Source organism: Myodes glareolus, chromosome 10 (genome assembly GCF_982192425.1).
Source record: "Myodes glareolus chromosome 10, mMyoGla1.1, whole genome shotgun sequence".
Taxonomy (NCBI): domain Eukaryota; kingdom Metazoa; phylum Chordata; class Mammalia; order Rodentia; family Cricetidae; genus Myodes; species Myodes glareolus.
Genome location: NC_142035.1, coordinates 75,295,683 through 75,317,738, shown reverse-complemented (window position 1 = coordinate 75,317,738; position 22,056 = coordinate 75,295,683). Strand labels below are relative to the sequence as shown.

Genomic DNA, 22,056 nt, shown 5'->3' with positions numbered 1-22,056 from the left:
ATTTGTATGTATGTATACACACAAATAAACTCAGTTTAAAATTTTTGAGGTTAGATTCAATTATAACAATGTCCCAATACCCAACATTGTTATGTTCAGCACCCCATTACAAGGACAATTTACAAAGCTCAGCAATGTAACATTAATTAAGATCTAACAACAAAGAAGTTATTTTCTTGCATACTATACTTTTCATCTTTGAAATTATTTTGTTTTCTGAGACAAGGCCTATGCTATGTAACCCTGCCTCTGCCCCAAAAATCCTAGTATTAAAGGCATGTGCCACTACATCCAGCTGCATATTGGCCTTTAAAAAATAACTAGGGACTAGAGAAATGGCTCAGCAGTTAAGAAAGCCTCCTCCTCTTACAGTACTCAGATATGGTTCCCATTACCCACACAGCAATTCACAAACACACAAATACACTCAAGCATAAACATTAAACTACAAAAAGAATCCCAGCACAATTCATATTGGCTGCAAAAACTGCCAGAGACAACATTAAGACAGACACATAAATAAACAGCCCAGCTCAGCGGTGCACACCTTTAATCCAAGCACTTGGGAGTTGAAGGCGAATCTCTAAGGATAGCCTGGTCTATGTAGCAAGTTCCTGATTTAGAGAGCAGGTTCTAGGACAGTGCGATCCTGTCTCAAAAGGGGGAAGGCATTGAAGAAGTGGTTCAACTGTTAAGAGCACCTGTTGCTCTTAACTTGAGAAAGGTAAGGTTCCATTCCCAGCACCCACATGGCACATCACAACCATCTGTAATTCCATTTCCTCAGCAGGTTCTATATAAACACGGTACATTTAAATACATTTAGAAAAGCATTCATATACACAAAATAAACTTTAAAATGTTTTAAAGAATTTGAAGCAAAAGGGCTTATTTAGTTCTGCAGGATAATTAACAAACAATTACTTAGGTTGAACATCATTATGAATTCTAACTATCTCAATGAATTTAATGATATTAAATCACATTCAGACTTGAATCATTCTATAAAAGTGTTTCTATTTGCTTTTCCATAAAATGAATTGGCTTCAATTCTAAGGTGGCTTTAAGCTCTAAAAAAAAAGTTTAAGGTTCTGGAACAACATGGTAATGAAATTAAAGTCAATCAATCATGACAAAATGCTTTTACCAAGTAGATAGTTCACTAATCTGAAGAGATGAGACAGTGTTAATCTTCTAGTCCTCAAAATAAATTTAACAATTCTTTACTTAAACTTTAACAAATTATATATTTTTTTAATTTCACCTCTTCAAGATAGGGCCTCTCATATACTTCTGGCTGTCCTGGAAGTCAATATGTAGACCAGACTGGCCTCAGCTCCACAATTTATATTCTTAATCTATATATAACACAAAATGTATTCTTATTCACATAAGTATCCTGAAGTATAATACTTCGGCCAAGTAATCTATCATTTAATCTATCATTTTAACAACACTCATGATTCTGTTCTCACCCAAGAAAAAAACCATGGTGGGGGGTGATGAACCCAGCAGAGCTAAGAACCAATTACACATGATAACTTTTCCCCTTGGGAAGACGAATTCACAACCTTGTGTGGTGGTTTAATCCCAGAACTCAGGAAGCAGGGGCAGGTGGTTCTCTGAGCTCCAGGACAGTCTGATCTAAACAGCAAATTCCAGGACAACCAGAGTTTACTTAAAGACCCTATCTCAAAAAATAAGCTTGCTCCCAAATTAAACATTATAGCTTTTTTTCTAAGAAACACAAAATCAAGTAACTTTAGCCTCTGCATTGCAGATGAATAGATCTTGCAAATCAATGAAGAAGCTAATTCACCAGAAATCTGAAATGTTAAAAGAAAATTACATTCTCCCAGGAAAAATTTTTTTACCTATAAAAGTTTAAAGAATGAGTATCTGTCAAAACACTTAACACAAACCCTGTACAACAGATGCATCAAAGATTCTAAGAGAGACATTGTAGACCTAGAAAAGTTAGTCTTTTTTTATTATTTTGTTTTGTTTTCTCAAGACAGGGTTTCTCTGTAGCTTTGGAACCTGTCCTGGAACTCGCTTTGTAGACCAGGTTGGCCTCAAACTTGAACTCTGCCTCCCAAGTACTGGGATTAAAGACATGCACCACTACCACCCAGCTTAGTTTCACTATTTTTAATGAACAATATTAGCTATAAAGATATAACATTCATAAAGCAGTGGTTCTCAACCTTCCTAAAGCTGCAACCCTTTAGTACAGTTCCTCATGTGTGGTCACCCCCAATCATACACTATTTTCACTGCTACTTAGTAACTGTAATTTTGCTACTATTGGAGTTGTAATGTAAATATCTGATTCCCAAGGATCTTATGTGACCCCATTGAAGGGCTGGCTATTCAACAGTCTCCCAGGGGTTGTGACTCTCAGATTGAGCAGTACTGCTTTAGAGAATAGTGTAAAAATATACTTTTTCTTATCAATTTTGGTTACAAATCATTTTTTTAAAGCAAGAGAATGCTAACCTTTCACCTAGCAGAACTGCCAGTCGTTTTAAATGCCATCTATTAAAAACATCCCTCACATCCAAACTGATTATATCTTTTTTTTTTTTTCCAGAGACAAGATTTCTCTGTAGCTTTGAAGTCTGCCCTGGAAGTAGCTCTGGTAGACCAGGCTGGCCTCAAACTCAGAGATCCGCCTGCCTCTGCCTCTCAAGCGCTGGGATTAAAGACATGTGCCACCACCGCCTGGCCAAAACTGATTACAACTTAAGCTACCAGATGAGTGTCTTAAAATTCAGACTTCGTTTCCAAATATCTTTTATAGTCTAATATAGTCTAAGACCCAGTTCTGTACTCAAAGGAAACTAGGCAATAAGTCCCTCAACTCAGCATTGTACTTTGTTTAAATCAAATTTCAAAGGATTTTACGTTTGCATTTGATTCTCTATATTATAAATGTACTTTTATTGTTCAACACTGATATACTTTTTATTATTAGCCCAAACTTTAAAAATGACGAAGACATTTATTAGGCTGAACTACATATTTCACCAATGGTAAGCATTCTCACTGGACAGAAAATAATTTTCCTCTAATGGCAGAAATTAACAACCTTAGTTTTCTTAAATGAAATAAAATTGTATCAGGTCTCAGGTTTAAACTGATACTACATTATCCACTGGTAACTTTTGTCAAGATACCTTCTTGGTCTAGCATGGTGTAGTATGAATAGGGAAGAAACAAATATAAATTGCTAAATTTAAAAAAATGGCTATTGCATTAGTTTCTAAAGTATTAAAAGAGATTCATAGAGTAAACCCTACTTTAGTTCCATTACAAATTGCAAAAGCTCAATCCTGCCAGGCACTTGGGAAGCAGAAGCCGGTCAATCTCTGTGAGTTTAAGGCTATCCTGGTCTAAGGGGCAAGTTTCATGACAGCCAGGGCTACACAGAGAAGATCCATCTCCCAAAAAAAAAAAAAAAAAAAAAAAAAAAAAACCCAATCATTGAAAAGCTCTCACAGGACAAATCATCCAGTAATAGAAAGAAAGAAAAGTAAAAACCAGATGTGTGTGTTTATGTTAGTAGAAAATCCAATGCCTCCAATGCCTTAAGCATCTGTGGCCATTAAAAGCCACATCAATAGTCTAGTGAGTAACTGTGGATTATAATCTTTTCACTGATATTTAGCAAACAAAACACTGAGACAAAAAAAATCTGATACAAAATACTTTTATGTATTTTTGTTGTCTGTTAAACCATTAGGTTATCTGAGTCTATAATATCTTTAACAATAATTACATTACTCTTTTTTGAGGCAAAGTTTTGCAACAGCCCCTTGGCTGTCCTATAATTCACTCTATAGATCCTGCCCCTGTTTCCTGAGTGCTGGGATTAAAGGCATGTTCAGGTGATAGCATTTCTCTGGTGGAAAGAATTCAAATATTTACACCTAAACATAGGTGGCCAGTCGTGGTCCAAGCCTTCACAGGCCCTTTAATCAAGATTTCTGTGTCGTGTTTATCAAATCCCTTTAAACACCTAGTAAAAACAATGACTGCTACTCACCATTGTTTTGCGCTTTGTTTGTTTGTTTTTCAAGACAGGGTTTCTCTATGTAACAGCCCTAGTTGTCCTGGAACTAACTCTGTAGAAAGAGATCCACCGGACCTCTCCCTCTTCTGGAATTAAAGGCTGGTGCCACCACCGACCAGGAGATCTCATTATAGATGGTTGTGAGCCACCATGTGGTGCTGAGAACTGAACTCGGGACCTCTGGAAGAGCAGTCAACGCCCTTAACCTCTGGTCATTGATCCAGCCCCTCAGTATTGTTTTTTAATGAACATATTTGAAGATTTTACAGTCACTAACAACTATACTTAATATTACAACACTGAAGTTCACGTTGGTTTCTATACTAGAAGGCCAAAAAGCCCCCAAAATTAAACCATTTGGAACATCAGCCAATAGTATTGCTTACCGCATTAAGAAACTTTAAGATAACTTGACTCAGTTTCACACAGGGTGGCAAAAACTCACATAGCAATTATCAAAAAATGCTGGCATAAAATTCCATGTAAATGTAGCTTATGATGCTTTCACTATTTTAATACTTTTTCCAATTACTAAGAAAGCACCTGTATAACAAAATAATTTTCAGAAGAGCTTGATATCTCAAATTAATGTATATTCTCAATTGCAAATAAAGTCTGGGAAATTAAATTTTTTAAAAAGTAACAATCTTCAACACTGAGACAGAAAAGTAACAAGGGGGAATGTACTAAAAAGGGAAAGTCAGCAGATAAGTTATCAAGCTAAGACATAAAATGTCATGTTTTTTACCAACTTTCTACAGCTCAGATTTAAGCCAATATTCCTCTCTCAATCCTACCCTGTGAATGACTATAAATAACAATCTTCACCGGAATTTTTCAAAATTGAAAATGTCCTGAAGATGGGCAGGCATAAGGTGTCAAAGCTACATTTTACTTACGGTAAAAGGCCAAGTTAGCCTAACAGTCCCAGGGAATTACCTCCGTTTTTACTGTACTACTCATCTGCTTGTCCTTTCCCACTACTTTTCTTAAGATAGAAATTCACTTCTACCGAGACCCTTCAAATCAACTGCGTTGGTATACAGTCCTGCACTAAAAGCATAAAACACATAAAACGGACTTAAGTAATCTCACCGTGTGGCCCAGAATGTCTAAATATTAAAGCCAAAAACTGAGTGGGTGTGGCTCGATTTTTTTGGGGGGGGGGGCTAGGCGGGGCGGCTGTTAGGTCTCTGCCCTCCCCCTCTGCTTTCGCTTTGTGCTCACAATGCAGCTCCTGTACAGCGTTTCCCTCTCCCGCAGCCGCCGCCATGTTAGATACTCCATGTGCCGAGAGACCCGGAGGCAGTCTACTCCAGTCTAATCTAGATCCACCCTCGAAGGCGTGCAATCGAAGATGAGCCCCCGGCCCCTTTAGTATGCTGCAGCAGCAACAAAATAAATTAAAATTAAAAGTCGCTGCAAAAAAAAAAAAGAAAAAGAAAAAGAAAAAAAAAACACCTCGTGACTAGGCTGAGCGTAACGTTCGGAGCACCCAGACAATCGAAACAAAGGGGGAAATGTAGGGAGCCCATCAGAAGGGGGTGGGGGTACCCAAGCGAAGCCCGGCCCGAAACGGGCCTGACGGGCCTGCGACCCTAGTTCAGGGCTGACAGACATCTCTCCCTGGGAAGAGGGGCCAGAGCCATTCCGCCGGCCTCGAGGCGTGTTAAGGGGCAAACGCCACTGCTACAGGGCATGGGCCTCGAGGCGATCGGCTGAGCAGGTACTCTGTTTCTTCCCCGTGGCCTCCGGTATGGCCCGGCAAGGGGCCCCAACACCTAGGCAGCCCGTTACCGGGAGGTAAGGCCCGATGCGGCGTGATGTGAGTAACCGAGGCCTAGAGGCAGCGCCGCGTTCGTGTCAGGTGACAGGCACCTCCCCGAGGCGCCCGTTTTCTGGGCACCAAACTCCGTCCACCGCGGAGACAGGCGTGCCGGGGTCACAAGACCTCCCTCTCCGTTATCTCCTCGCACCTTTTTTTTCTCCAGGTTCCGAAGTTTCTTGTCGATCACCCCGAGAATCTGCTTCATGGCTTCGGTCTGGACCGCGCCGGTGCCGGTTGCCGGGTGCTGAGAAGCCGGCGCAGCTGCCCCGGCCGCCGCCTCACTCCCGGAGGACCCGGACGGCGGCGGCGGTCCCGACGACTTGCTGCCGCTTCCGCTGTGGCTGGTGGCCGAGGGCATCTTTAGACCGACAAGAGAGGAGAAAAAAGCGGGAGGGAAGGACAAGAGCAGCGAGTCAGGAGACGGACGGGGTGAGACGCGGGACAAAACGCGCAGCAGGCGGGCGAAAGGCTGCGCGCGTGGTGGGGGAAGGGGAGGCGCGCGCCGCCGGCAGGAAGGGGCCCGCGGGCACGCGCGCGACCCGCCAGCGGGGCGCCCGGACGCCCGCCCCTCCCCCTGCCCGCCCGCCCCGGGGCACCGAGCTCGCGCCGGGGGCGGGGCCTGGCACGGTCGCCGCCAACCGCCAGGGCAACGGTCCCCATCGGGTCGGGCGGCACCCGTTGCCTGGCGAGAGCGAGAGGGACAGAGGTCAGGGCCAGGGGTGGAGGAGGGCACTGGAGTGAGCGGGGTGGGGGTGGGGAAGGCTGGAGCGAGCCCCTGCCGCCGCTCGGGCCGCCCCGAAGGTAAAAAGGACACTCAGGCGCAGCGGCCCTCTTCCCCTTCGGCGCCTCGGTCCGGGATGGCGCTCACCGTGCGCGCGCGGAGCCGCTGGACGTGTGGAGTGGGCAGCCGACGGGGGCAAGGGTGGTGCTGCGTTGCGAGCAGAGGCGTGCGCTCCGTGGGCGCAGACCGCTTCGCCCTGTCCCCGCTGCACTGAGCTGCTCCTAGTGGGACAAGAGCCGGCGCGGGAGGGACTTAGCCAGCCACCGCTCGGAGGGGGAGGGCGGGGGCCTTCAAGCCGCTGGGGCTGCCCGACGTGAACGCCTGTCAGGAAAGATCGTAGGACCGCGTCTCCACCTGGCCGGAACCTCTACGCCGGGGTCCTGCCGATCTGCAGAGCTGGACAGTACGCTCACAGAGGACACTGCTGCCGTGATTTGAGTTTTTGAGTGTAATCTAAACTGGGGTCCTTCAGGCAAAATCACTTGACACCCAAACGGGGACAATAGGTGTCAGGCAGCAGGCTCCGGAGCCGGGGATTGCCGCTTGTTGAGCCCTTATTTGGGGGTGGTGGGGGTTGGAGGAGGCAAAGGTTTATGAAAGTAAGGGATGCGTGGGGTGGTGGTGTAATTCCAGCTTCCAGAATTCCATCTATATGCACAGCAAGCAAACACCCTGAAAGGGCTGAATGAAGACAAATGGCCACATAAGTCATCCAGTAACCTAGGCATTTTCTGTAGAATCCCTGGAAAATGAGCATCCTTAGAGGCTTTTTGATGTGCTAAAATTCCCTAGGTCGTGTTTAAAGCCATCTTCACCTACCCTGAGATAACAAGTAGGCCCAGGGCCTGAGTTTCTCAGCTTTCACACACACTTTTTTTTAGATTTTACCCAAAACATCAAAGACTGTGCTAGATGGGGTTGGAAGTTTTCTATAAGAGAATTTTTCCGTGGGTTGCGAGGTGGGCAAAGCGAGGATGGACAATGAGTAGAAAATGAGTGCTCTAGAAAAATGTCCTAAAAGGAATATGATCCATGGAAAATTCAGTGTAGTGTTGTATGACAACAGCAAATGACCAACTTATAATTTAAATTCCATGAAAAGATTTAGAAGAGGATTCTACCAAAGTTACTCTTCTCTAGGGATTAAAATGAATAATACCAGCAGGCCCGTTTCCTGGAGGAACAACAGCAGCCTGTGGCCTTGAGATACTCCAGTTAACTGTAAAGTCTGTACTCTGTACGTCTGAATATTTATTGGACATCTGATGTGCTAGGAACTCTTCTGTATTAGGAATGGTGAACAAAACTACTGACTGGATACGGAGTTTGTAGGGAATGGCGTGCACAAGTTACAGGAAAGTGAAGGAAGGAAAAGGTGGCTAGCAAGAACCTTCCTGGGGACTTATGAGCAAGGACTGAAGGAAACAAGGCTTGGAAGAGACTTTTCTAAAACTAAAGGGAGCATCATTTACCAGGACCTAACAGGAACCTCACATGGGCACCCCTGCCTTTAATACCAGCAGTGGAGTGGGAGAGGCAGGTAGGCCTCTTTGGGTTGAAGACTAGCCTCGTCTACACAGTGAGTTCAGCCCAAGCAAGAGCTGCATGATGAGATCCGGTCAAGGAAAAAAGTCCTAATGGGTCCAACAGTGGCTAGAGCAAGGAGTGGGAAATAGACATAGAAGGGGCCTGACCAGTATCTGCTGAGTGAGAGGGGATGTTCATTTCATCCTCTTGTGTTTAAATCACTCTTATGCAGTGGGTGGTGGCGCACTTGGGCTTGGGAGGCAGAGGCAGGTTGGTCTCAATAAGTTATAAGATCAGCCTGGTCTACACAGCAAGTTCCAGAGTAACCAAGGCTACAGAGAGAAACCCTGTCTCAAAAATAAAAAAAAAAATAGAAAAAAAAACAAAATAGAAAAAAAATCACTGCTGCCAGGCAGTGGTGGCAGCACACACCTTTAATCCCAGCACTCAGGAGGCAGAGGCAGGTGGGTTTCTGTGAGTTCGAGGCCAGCCTGTCTACGGAGTTAGTTCCAGGACAGACACCAAAGCTACCAAAAAACCAGGTGGGGAGGGGAGACAAAAAAATCACTGCTATATAAAAATTTCAAGTGTGTGGTGGAGGTGAGAGGTAAAAGCAGAAGCCAGGAAACCAGGGAATGGGCTAATCAAATCAGCAAGCGACAGAGGTGTAACCAAAACCAGGCAAAACTGCAAGGTGAGTTAGATTCACTATACATTGTAATTGTGGACCAGTAAGGTGGTGATGAGGGTTGGGTTCATTTGACCTTGTGAGAGTAGAATCAAAAGATTTGCTATCCAGTTGTACGTCAGGTATGAGAAGAGCAAAAGTTAGCCTAAGATGAGACTTGAAGATTAAACTGTATTTAGACTATGATTAAAAAAAATATTCTGATGCCTATAGAGGGTTATGATCCTTAGCTACTTGTAACTTCAAGTATATTCAGACCAACCAATGTCACTATCACTCTCTGACTTTCAAGCCAAACCTACTAAATTAGCCTTCACTTTAACAAACTCTTTAGACTTTTGAAAAATTGATTCTGCAGAACTTGACCAGTGTGTTAGATATCAGACACTAAATACTACAGTAGACAAACCATCCACAGACCTACAGGATCAGAAACCTCTGGCATGGGGCCCAGCAATCTGATGTGATAGTATAGTTCTGAGGGATACCGAAGTATGAGAACCAGGGCCAGCAAGATGGCTTGGTGGGCAAAGGAGCATGGCTCTGATCAAGTGGTCCTCCATCTATTTTTGTTTTATGGTTTTAAGTGTGTGTATGTACTGCATGCATGTGTGTACAGCTTCGCTGTGCCCACACATGTAGAGGCCAGAGCAGGAACATTGTCTTCTCTACTCTTTACCATATTGCCTTGTGACTGTAAGGGAAACTCACTGTTTTTGTTTTGGCTAGGCTGGAAGCCAGAGGACTCTCCAGATTCTTCTGACTTTGCCCCCAATGCTGGGATTACAGACACATCTATGCTCAAATTTAACATGGGTAGTTGGGATTCAAACTCAGGTCCCTTTGCTTGCAAAGTAAATGATTCTACCCATTAATGTTGTGAAATAATCTCTTTGTACACTGTGAATATGTGTATTTTGCCAACGTGCCTTCTAGTTGGTTTAATAAAGAGCTAAATGGCCAGTATCTAGGCAGGAGGTATAGGCAGGACTTCCAGGCACAGGGAGGACTCTGGAGAGATGATAGGCAGAAAGCCAGCCAGACTTGGAACAAGTTGGACACACAGAATGAGCTACAAGTAAAAGCCATGTGGTAGAATATAGCTAATAAAAATACGAGTTAATTTATAAGAGCTAGTTAGAAACAAGTCTCAGCCATAGGCTGAGCTTTCATTGTAAGTCTCCATGTCATTACTTGGGAGCTGACTGTCAGGACAGAGACTCATTACCCCTTAAACCATCTTCCAGATCCATCTGTTTTTATAAAGATTTAGTGGAACATATCTATATCCATTCGTGCATTTCCTATGGTGACTTTCATGCCAGAGCAAACCAGAGCTGAGTCACTGTGACAGTGTGCAACATCTAAAATACAAGCCAGCAAGATGGGTCAGTGGGAAAAAACACTTGCTCTAAGCCCGACAACCTGAATTTGGTCCCCAAGAACCTCATGGTTGAAAGAGAAAATGGAGTCCAGCAAGCTGATTTCTGCCCTTCGTATGCTTGTGGTAGAATGTGCATGTCCACACATACACACAGTCCCTTCAAAAAGTAGCAAATCTAAAATACCTCCACTCCCTCTTCTGTAATGGAAGTTTTCAAGTCCCTACCTTGAAACATACCACAGTTCAACAGAGGGCTCTGTTCATAGCGGTTGCCCAGTAAACTGCCAGAGAATCTTTTGATTCTCTGAAAAGTACAGATTTTGATACTGTAAGGCTGCCAGAGCGATCTCTGGTAGTGGGGAATGAAGGATGTTAAGACAGGATCTCACTGTGTAGCTCAGGTCAGTTTGAACTCATAATCCTACCAAAGTCTCCAAAGATGAAAATACAGGCGCATATCACCACGGCTGGCTATAGACGTCAAAGTCTCCAGACATGCAACACATACCAGAGTTACCTGAGACACTATGACATTCTGTCAGAAACCTGGTTGGAAAACTCAGTGTACTCAGAATATTTGGTGAACACATATGACTGTTTCACTTTCCATAATCTTTCATCTTAATTCCCCTTTTTCTTTCTGTTCTGATATTCTTGCAGTAGCAAGTCCAGGAAAACCAATACGTTTAAGGGAAAGTTGCACCCTATTTTTTGTTTGTATATTTGCTTGTTTTTGTTTTTCGAGACAGGGTTTCTCTGTAGCTTTGGAGCCTGTCCTGGAACTAGCTCTTGTAGACCAGGCTGGCTTCAAATTCACAGAGATCCACTTGTCTTTGTCTCCCAAATGCTGGGATTAAAGGTGTGCACCAGCACCCGCCTGGCCACAATCGTGCATTTTAACAACCCAGATTTCCCCAGCAGATACTCACTTCATCCCTGAGGCCACAACTTTCTGATGTTTCCACAGTAACATTGACTAACAGAAGTTCTTAAATAGCTTCAGTAAAATTAGTCCAGATTCTTCAATTTGAATCAGCTGCTAACTAATGCCTTTCCCCCCTCTTTGATCAGTTATTTTACACACACACAAACACACAGCATCACTATGCAGCCTAGGCTAGCCTTGAACTCACTCTGTAGCCCAGGTTGGACATAAACTCTTGGCAGTCCTTCCCCAGCCTACCAAATTCTGAGTGATGTCAAGTTCATGTGTAGGGAGAAAGATTTTTCATCAAGTACATCTTTGTTTCAGCTTGGCAGTGAGCGACCTGATGAAGTATGATCCTCATTGCATGTACAAACAAGGCTCTTACACGCTCAACTGCTTTCAGTCATTTTAATACAAATCGGAAGTATTTCTAGTATACTTTTCCTAATAACCCTGTCCTACTAATTCAGTCAATTTAATCCTGGTCCACGAGCTACCATTTAACCTAAGCTCAGCCTTTTCAGCTCTTGTGTTTTCAGAAGCGATATCATGCCTGCCACAAATATTTTGTAAATAAATGTACTTCCTCCATATTAATACATCAATTTGATACTAGTTACCACAATTGATCTGTACTGTCTCTTTGCTGTCTTAGCCTAAAGAATATTCTTTTCAATATATATTTTCTTAAGTATACCTTTCTTAATTATGTTATTCCTGGATAAAGAACTTCGCATTTTGTAGAGAAAGATGCAGTATGTTCAGAATAAGGTTTGTTTGATTTTTGTTTTTTAATTTTCCCAAATGCTATTGTTTCTGTTTGTGAGACAGGGTCTTAAGTAGTCTGGGCTGGCCTCAAACTTACTATGTAGCGAAGGATGGTGACCTTGAGATTTTTGAGGGACAATATTTTTAAATATGGGTATGAGTGTGCGTCTGTGTGTATAAGCATATGCATGTGAGTGTAAGTACCAATGGAGATCAGAAAAGAACATCAACTACCTTGGAACTAGAGGTACAGAGATTTTTGAGTAGCCCAATGCAAGTGCTAGGACAAGAGCTCAAGTCCTCTGAAAAAACAGTGGTACCTCTTAAACACTGACTCTTCTCTCTGTCCCTAAGCTGAACTTTTGGTCCTTGCTCAGTTCCCAAGTGCTGACTTTGCAGGCACGTGCTGTCAATCCTAGTTTCTATAGAGCTGAGGATCTACTCTGAGCCCAGCACACTGCTATTTTATTCTTTAATGGATGGTTTGAAATTAAATCCCAGTTTTCTCTTACACTGCCTGGTTTGTTCTTCACAAAGGATTGACATTCTTCAAGTGTGCTCCACACAGAATTATCTGTGTCCCTGCTCGCAGGTTTGACAGCATAAGAGATTGAACAGACAACATACCCCTCCCCTACCCCGTGTCTTTATCTGTTCCTGTCAGGCTGGCACCCTCTGTCTGATACCATAACCAAACACTCACCTCACCGGCATTTATTTACCAATCCTTTCCCACACCCCTTGCTTCTCCCTTGAATTGAAAATATAAAGTCCATTGGCCTATGGAGGTGGACAGGGCAGTCTTCAAAACCATACTTTCTACCATATTGAGGAAAAGAAAAACAGGTCACCTCCCCAGAAAAATTGTTAGACATTCTACATCTTTCCACTCCCAGCACCTCCCTGGGAGTGGTCTCGTGAAAGCATAATATCCCAGCTCACAGTGAAAGCTGCCTTCAGCTCTACAGGTTTTTTTGGCACATGAGAAAAGCTGTCTGAACTCTACAAGAGTAATGCAAAGTGCTCATGGGAATGGAATCTTTCAGCCAAAATCCCAGGGTGACCACACTGTGTTGATCATTTTGAAAGAAACAAATGCAGGCGACAAACGCACTCATTCCCTGCCCCCATGCAAGCAACCAGAGACCATGAACCCTAAGTTAGTGGCATCTGGACCACACCGTGAAATATACCCCCTTTGCCCCAGCAGCAGTGCCCCATTGGCCAGCATGTCAACTGAAGAAGAGATGTTTAATGATCCCCATATTTGTGCTCAACTCAACTACGGCTCCCTCCCTTCTTCACATTTCAGACCCCACAGCCTCCATGTTCACCTTCTTCCTCAAGGGTCCAGCTATACCCAGCTCTGAATTCTCTTTTCAGACTTTCTAAAGAGCTGAAGAGAAAGCCCAAAGCCTCTACACAGATTGGCTGGTGGCTGAGCTCCAAGTCACCCAAAGAGGGAAGCTGCAAAGGGACAGCTCAAGGTCAGTCGTATCCTGTGGGACCTATATCTCTCATGGCTAGTGCAGAGCAAAAGTTGTTCTCACCCCTAGTAATCTAGAAAGACCAACATGACCAGTTTACAACATGATTAAGGGCCAGTAATACCCACCCTGATACAGTCAGTGAAGATGTGTCTTGTTCCATTTGAGGGACAGTATAAAGAAGAGAAAGTCTAACCAGCCTAACTTTATTTCATTTGACCAGAAGACCGAACTGTTCTGCAGTTTCAGACTTGGCTCTTGTGGCCACACCACTCATCCAGTTCAATGTCTGGGTCTCAGACATCTTTCATGTTCGCTTCACCACCATGGGAGGGACTCCAGAGAAGTGTGGGCTAGAGCCCAGGGTTTCTCAGGAACCTTAGGGATCTCAACATTGAACACACCATAGAGGAAACTCCCGGCAAGCCTCCTGGCCCTTCAAGGTCAAAGCAGTGGTGGTCCATACCTTTAATCCCAGCACTTGGGAGGCAGAGGCAGGCGGATCTCTGTGAGTTCGAGGCCAACCTGTTCTACAAGAGCTAGTTCCACGACTGGCTCCAAAGCTACAGAGATAAACAAAAACAACAAACAAAAAGTCAAAGCAGAACCAGCAAAGCCAGGGTGGAGGTAGAGGCAGAGCCGAGGGTCTATAGACTCTGTCAGTAGTCAAGGAACACAGCACAGGTGTGTTTGTGGGATGGTACAGGCCCTACAAGTTTTGAAGGGGTCCTCCCTAGTGGTCTCCTTCAAAGGAAGATATTTTTCTTTTTTTTCCAAGGTCCTAGGATTTCTGGGAAGCAACTAGACAGCTGGGATCACTACAGCACGAACCACGATCTTCAAGATAATGTAGGTTTCCCAGCTGGAGCTGCATGAGGTGCCTTCAGGCAGATTTTAGGATATTCTGGGAATCTGAGCTTCATTTCTTCTGAGAACTCCTCAAGGACATAGTGGGTGGAGTCCTGGACCCAGTGTGCTGGGTGACCCCACAGGAGCGAGTTTGCCTCCCTAGAGGGATCTATGTGGGCACTTGGCTTCCTCCTCAGCAGGCAACTCAGGATCAAGCCAACAGAGGGCAATACTGCTGTTCCTTCAGGAACACTCTTAGGAGTTACACACTGTGTTCAATATAATAAGAAACACTTTGGCCAGAGGCACTGAACTCGTCCATGTAGTTACTGTGATGACTTAGTTTTCACTTCATGGTTCTACTTTAGTGCTTGTCTGTCTATGGTGACTTTGCTCCTTAGGGATGTCTGGCAATGTATGTATTTTTTGGTGACACAATTGGAGGGAGTGATGTTAATTGTACCCAGTAGATGGAGGTCAAAGGTGCTTCTAAACATCATACAGTATACCAAAAAACAAACAAACAAAAAATCCTACTATTATTGGAGCAAAATGTCAGGAATGCCAGGGTTGGGAATGCCGGTTTCATTTCAAGAAGGGAAAAAAATGTTTATCATTAACATTTTACAGTTAAAAAAAAACATTGAAATGACATGGGCAAAAGAGAAAGCACTTAGAGACTGTCTTAGTCAGTGTTCTGTTGCTGTAAAAAGACACCACAACCACTGGGCGGTGGTGGTGCATGCCTTTAATCCCAGCATTTGGGAGACAGAGGCAGGCAGATCTCTGTGAGTTCGAGGCCAGCCTGGTCTACAAGAGCTAGTTCCAGGACAGACTCCAAAGCTACAGAGAAACCCTGTCTCAAAAAACCAAAACCAAACAAACAAACAAAAAACCACCACAACCATGGCAACTCATTTTTAAAAAGCATGTAAGCCAGGTGATGGTGGTGCTGGGATTAAAGGCATGTGCTACCACCGCCCCAACTCATTAATAACTTTTTAACTTTAATAGTATAAGAACTTAACGTGAAAGTCTTGTACATGGTTTTCAGTGGGAGGTAGAATTTACAATGAAAGAGGTGTGTGAGCCAAAGCCTTCGAATCACCTAGTATTCTTATTAAAATTGAGACTCCCAGGTTCCATCCAGACATTGCATCTATATCCCCAAATTTGGCACTTGAGGACAACACATTTTAAAAAACTCATGCTCAGAGCTACACAGAGAAATCTTGAAGCAAAACAAACAAACAAACTAACAAACAAAAAACCCAACAAACTTGGGTTCAAGCCAGGCTGTGGCAGCACAAACCTTTAAACCCAGCACTAGGGAAGGAGAGGCAGGGGGATCTCTGTGAGTTCCACCCTGACCTAAATAGGGAGTTCCAGGACAGAGAGACCCTGTCTCCAAAAACAAATGCAAACAGAAAATGTAAAAATCCTTTTTGCACACCTAAGTTTGCGAATCTCTGTTCACTAGAGGAAGTTGCATGTATTAAAGCATTTTTACAAAACCAGCGACCAAAATATTCAAACCAAGGTTTTTCTTCCGATGCTATCAGTTCATCTCTCTTCCCAGTGAGTGCTGTAAGGAACTGTCAAATGGAGATGGTGACAATCACTGCACCGTGATTGCAAACTCGAGTGACTGGTACAGGAAAGAAGCAAACAGATTACAAGGTGGGAGAGAAACTGTCGAGAGAGATCCCTTGGCAGAAGAATGTACACAGAATGGCGAAGGGATGTTTAAGGAAAGAACGGTGGCTCAGCAAGTAGGAGAGACGGTGGGGTGGGGTGGGGTGAAGACCAGAAGAGATCACACACTCCGGGCCCCCTTAAAAGCACTGCTTGTGCTGTAGGGATGGCTCACAGGTTAAGAGCACTGGATGTTATTCTTCCTGAGACCTGGATTCAATTTCCAGCACCCACTTGGGGGCTCACAACTATCAGACCCAGCCATGACAAGGTCAATAGAGGCCTGAGCCTTAGGAGTTTACCCTGAGGCAATACCTGGTTCCGATAAAAGACCACAAACTGAGACTACCCAGGCACCACCCAGGAACAGACCATCCAGAGGAAATTCCGAATGTTCCAACTGTTGTAGATAGGATCACCTGACAGCACACACCCATCGTTTTTCACCAGGACACCCCTAGACAAATGTCAGCCAATCAGGGGTCCTAAACCTTAGAAATCCCTCACCCCCACCTTTGCTACTATAAAAACTCAACTCCAACTGAACGCGGGGCTCTCCGATCCCTCCACTCTGTTGGACACATGGAGAAACCAAATTTGCAAACTTGTGTAAGAATAAAAAGCTCTTTGCTTTTATATACAGGACTCAGTCTCCTGGTTGGATTTGGGGGTACTCCGTGATCTGGGCATAACAATAACCATCTGTAACTCCAGTTCCAAGGAACCCAACACCTTCTGGCTTCTTTAAGTACCAGACATACGTGCAGGCAAAACACCCTCATCAGTAAGAAAATAAAAACAAAATTGAGCCAAGCAGTGGTAGGGCACGCCTTTAATCTCAGCATTTGGGAGGCAGAAGCTGGTGGATCTCTGTGAGTTTGAGGCCAGCCTGGTCTACAACATGATCTCCAGGACAGCCAGGACTGTTGCACAGAAAAACCCTGTCTCGAAAAATTTTCAAAAAATAAAATTAAAAAAAAATGAAATCACTGCCTTTGGACCCAACCCTGGGTATCTAATTGACTAGAGTAGCCAGTCCTATGCATTAGATGTTCTATAGGACCACTGGGCCTTATAGCGATGCTGCTACTGCAAGCTTGACAACCGCAGTCAGAAGATACATGTGATTTTAAAATTTTTACTTATTTTTACTTTTTATGTATATTTTGCTTGCATGGATTTCTGTGCACCGTGTGTACAGTGTCCTTAGAAACTAGAAAAGGAGTTAGGAGAGTATTGGGAGGAGGGGAGGAACTTGGACTTCCCATGGGGCAGGAAGCCTTGACTGCTCTTGGGACTGGAGAGGGAGGAGGAGAGGGAGTGGGGGGATTGGGAGGGTATTGGGAGGAGGGGAGGAAGTGAAAATTTTTATAAATGAATGAATGAATGAATAAATAGATAAATAAATAAATAAATAAAAGAAACTAGAAGTGAAAATTTTTTATAAATGAATGAATGAATGAATAAATAGATAAATAAATAAATAAAAGAAACTAGAAAGGGATGTTGGGTCCCTTGGAATTGGAGTTACAGACAGCTGTAAGCTGCCATGTGAAAGCTTGGAGTCTGGAAAGAGCAGCCACTGTTCTTAATTGCTAAGTCATCTTTCCAGTTCTCTTAAGAAACTTAAAAAACGTAAAATTGTCAGAGCAAGAAAAACACTTACAGGAAGAATAAATTATTTGAGACTGGGTCTCTCTGTGCAACCCCGACTAGACTGGAACTTTCCTTGTAGACCAGGCTGGTCTTGAATTCACCTCCTTCACCTCCGAAACACTGGGATTAAAGTCATGAACTACCATTCCCAACAAGAAAAAAATTTAAAGTAGCAGAAGGTGACAGTAGTGTGCTATGAAACCACATTTTCTGCTGGTCCTCCTTGTTTTCACAGTGGACAGGCTGGTCATCCCCCATTAGACACTGCTTACAGAGAACAGGAGGAAGGGCCAGAAACTTTCTTCCTCATCTAAACACAATGCCTCTGGCAGCCATGCACTTACTACTTCAAGATCAGGTATCTGAGAAATGGGTAGATCACTGGTATATTTTACAATGTGGATGAGTCTACATAATGTTTAATCAAAGAAACTGGACACATTAAAAAGAAAGCATGGTGTTACCCTTGCTGTGGAAACATATTTCCCTGATGTTCTCATGAAACCTTTAGACATCTCAGGGAGAAATGCATGCATAAAATTCTGTAGACAATTCACAGTTTCTAACACTTAGCCTTTGACTCTTGGTTCATGGGTCCCGGATTCTAAGCACCTTGCTTTTCAGGGTTAGAGAGATGACTTCAGTGGGTGTTTTGTTTGTTTGCTTGTTATTTTTGGTTTGGTTTTGTTGTTTTGCTTTTTTTTGTTTTTTTGGAACAGGGTCTCTCTACACAGTCCTGGCTGTCCCTAAATTCACTATGAAGTGTAGTGTTGTAGAATATTATTTTAAGGTGTGTTACATTTGTTTATTCTGTGAAACATTTGTGGTTTTTTCTGTTTGCTAATATTTTATTTATTGATTGACTGATATTTATTGAGCTCTACATTTTCTCTGCTCCCCTCCCTGCCTCTCCCCTCCCCTCTGCAATCCTCCCCCAGGGTCCCCATGCTCCCAATTTACTTGGAGATCTTGTATTTTTCTACTTTGTACTTCCCATGTAGATGGAACATTTGTTTTAATGATGCAAAGATGTGCTGCACTCTTTTGTGTTGCATTTGTTTAACTCTGTGAAGCTGTGTTACTTTCCTATCTAAAACCTGATGGTCTAATAGACAGCTGAACGACCAATAGTGAGGCAGGAGAAAGGATGGGCAGGGCTGGCAGGCAGAAAGAAAAAATTGGAGGAGAAATCTGGGAGGAGAAAGAGGAAGGAGCAAGAGAGAATAAGGAGGGGAGGATGTCAGGGATCAACCACCAGCCACACAGTCACGGAGAAAGATGTAAAGAGAGGTATATAGGGCCTGCTCCCCTCCTGAGGGGATCCGGAGAGCCCGCTTTTTCTGTCTGCAAGGTGTTTGGAACCCGGTAAGAAACCCTGCCCCTTGCTGAGGGGATCCGAAGAGGAAGAGATGGGCAGGCGCCAATGCAAGAATTCCTTCAACATCCTGAAAAGCAACATGATAACACCAGAATCCAATGAACACACAACAGGAAGACTTGAACATACTAACCCAGAAGAAGTAGAAGAAATCAACTTTAAACGTAACCTTGTGAAAATGATGGAGACCCTTCAATAGGAAGTGAAAAACTCCCTTAAAGAAATGGAGGAGAAGACTAAAAAAAAGTTAGAAGAAATTAATAAATCCCTCAAACATACCCAAGAAAACCAAGAAAAAGCAATCAAACAGGTAAAGGAAACAGTTTAAGACTTGAAGACCGAAATGGAGGTAATAAAGGAAACACAAACCAAGGGATGGCTGGATATGGAAAATCTGGGTAAATGAACAGGAACTACAGAGACAAGTACAACCAACAGAATACAAGAGATAGAAGAAAGAATCTCAGGTGCTGAAGATACTATAGAGGAAATAGTGTTACTCCAAGATACTTTATGCTATTTGTGGCTAAATTGGAAATTTATTTATTATTATTATTCTTATTATTATTATTATTGATTTTTGAGACAGGGTTTCTCTGTAGTTTTTGGTGCCTGTCCTGGAACTAGCTCTTGTAGACCAGGCTGGCCGCGAACTCACAGAGATCTGCCTGCCTCTGCCTCCAGAGTGCTAGGATTAAAGGCGTGCACCACCACCGCCCGGCTAAATTGGAAATTTAAATTTAAATTGGAAGCAGACAAGATCACCAGGCAAAACTGGACTGAGCTCCCAAGGTCCAGTTGAAGAGCAGAAGGAGGGAGAATATGAGCAAGTAAGTCAGGACCGTGAGCGGTTGGTCCACACAGTGAGACAGTGTGCCTGATCTAATGGGAGCTCACCAAAGCCAGCTGGACTGGGACTGAACGAGCATGGGCTCAAACTGGACCCTCTGAATGTGGCTGACAATTGGGGCAGACTGAGGGGCAATGATAATAATAATGAGGGGGCACTGGGATTTGTCTCTACTGCATGTACTGGCTCTTTGGGATCCTAGTCTATTTGGATGCATACCTTCCTAAGCCTGGTTGGAGGAGGGGAGGGCCTTGGACTTCCCACAGGGCAGGTACCCTGCCCTCCCTTAGGACTGGAGGGGGAGCAGGAAGGGCGAGTGGGGGAGTGGGAGGGAAATGGGAGGAGGAGAGCAAGTGGAAATTTTGAATGGTATTATTTATAAAGCAATAAAAAATAAATAAAAAGAGAAGTATATAGAAATAGAGAACGATAAAAGCCCAGAGGCAAGAGGTAGATGGGATAACTTAAGGAAAGCTGACAAGAAACAAGTCAAGGCCGGGCATTCATAAGTAAGAATAGGACTCTTGTGTGTGATTTATTCGAAAACTGGGTGACGGGTCCCCCCAAAAAGCCGAAAGAGTAAACAATCAACTAGAATGTAGATCAGGTTGGCCTCAAACTCACAGAGATTTGCCTGCCTCTGCCTCTCAAGTGCTGGGATTAAAGGCGTGCGCCACCACACCTGACCCACTTCTACGATTCTTGAAATTTCTTTCTTTTTTTAAAGTAGTTTATTTTTTATTAAATGGCCTTTTATCTCAAATGTAGGGATTTATAGCATGTCTCTTTAAAATTTATTTTATGTACATTTATGTTTTGCCTGTATATCTGGGTTAAGATATTGAGTCCTGGAGTTATAGACAAATGTGAGCTGTCCTGTGGGTGCTGGGAAGTGAACCTGAGTCCTCTGGAAGAGCAGACAGTGCTATTAACTACTGAGCCATTGTGTGAGATTCCCCTCTGTATGTTGTGAATATATTTTATTGCTATTGGTTAGTAAAGAAGCTGCTTTGGCCCATGAAAGGGCAGAATATAGCAAAGTGGGAAATCCAAGCAGAGATAGAGGAGGAAAGAAGGCAGAGTCAGGCAGACATTCTGTAGTTGCAGAATGAGAAAGACGCCAGAACCTTACCAGTAAGACACAGCCTCGTGGCGATACACAGATTAAGAGAAATGGGTTAATTCAAGATGCAAGAGCTAACTAGAAATACACCTGAGTCATTAGCCAAACAGTGTTGTAATTAATATAGTTTATGTATGATTATTTGGGTCTGGGTGGCTGGGAAATGAACATGCAGTCTCTGATTCTTGAAGTTTCTAAGTTGAATTAGTGGTCAGGGAAAGAGGCAAACACTGAACCTAAGCGAGAATTAAGGACATTGATTAAAGATCAACAGAGGCAATGATGCCTCGTAGACAAAGCGTGATCCCACATGCAGGCTTCAGATATCTCGGGACTGGGTAGGGCTCTGCTTTCCCGTCTGTGCTACCACAGGCCCTCGGACCTCTCATGCAGCAGAGTTGGGCAGAAACAATCTGCAAGTCACAAAGCCATTAGGGCTTTGCCTCTGAGAATAAAAATGTTGACACCAATCAGAACGACTTACCCTTGTATGAGCTAAGAGGTGGGTAAGAGAGGAAACGTTTGGATCCTAAGCCTGTGACACCGAGCCATCATAGCCAAAGAGCACACTTCCTGTGGTGGTATTTTGTTTACGTTTTAACAAATAAAGCTTGCCTGAAGATCAGAGTGCAGAGGTAAGCCACCAGAGGCCAGGCAGTGGTGGCACACACCTTTAGTCCCAGGATTCGGGATACAGAGGCAGAGGGATTTCTGTTATTTTAAGTCCATCCTGGGTTGCACAAAATTGCTCCAGTCTAAAAGAGAAACAGAGCTCACACAAAGGAGGTCCCAGCACTTGGCATCCCATGCCTTTAATCCCAGCACTAGGGAGGTGGAGACAGAAGTGTATGATTGGGCAGAGTAAGGAATATAAGGAATATATGGTGGAAGGAGACAGAAGCTCGCGACAGTCAGTCTGAGGATGCTGTCTGAGGACAGTATCGCTCTTTTTGGTCTGAGTATTGGCAGAGGTAAGAACTCTAGTGACTGGCTGCTCTGCTTCTCTGATCCTTCAGCTTTCACCCCTGATAGCTGACTC

The 22,056-nt window shown here is 43.7% G+C and overlaps 1 protein-coding gene across 1 annotated transcript in view; it reads right to left on the bottom strand.

Annotated features, from left to right (window-relative positions):
• Positions 1-6,917, bottom strand: part of Caprin1 (cell cycle associated protein 1) — a 33,404-nt gene extending 26,487 nt beyond the window's left edge. The window contains exons 1-2 of the mRNA XM_048443641.3: positions 6,772-6,917; positions 6,052-6,261 (exon numbers count right to left, since the gene is read on the bottom strand). Coding sequence (XP_048299598.1) covers positions 6,052-6,261 — 210 coding nt within the window. The 5' untranslated portion in view covers positions 6,772-6,917. The remainder of the gene's footprint in view (positions 1-6,051; positions 6,262-6,771) is intronic.
• Between the last annotated feature and the right edge of the window lie 15,139 nt (positions 6,918-22,056).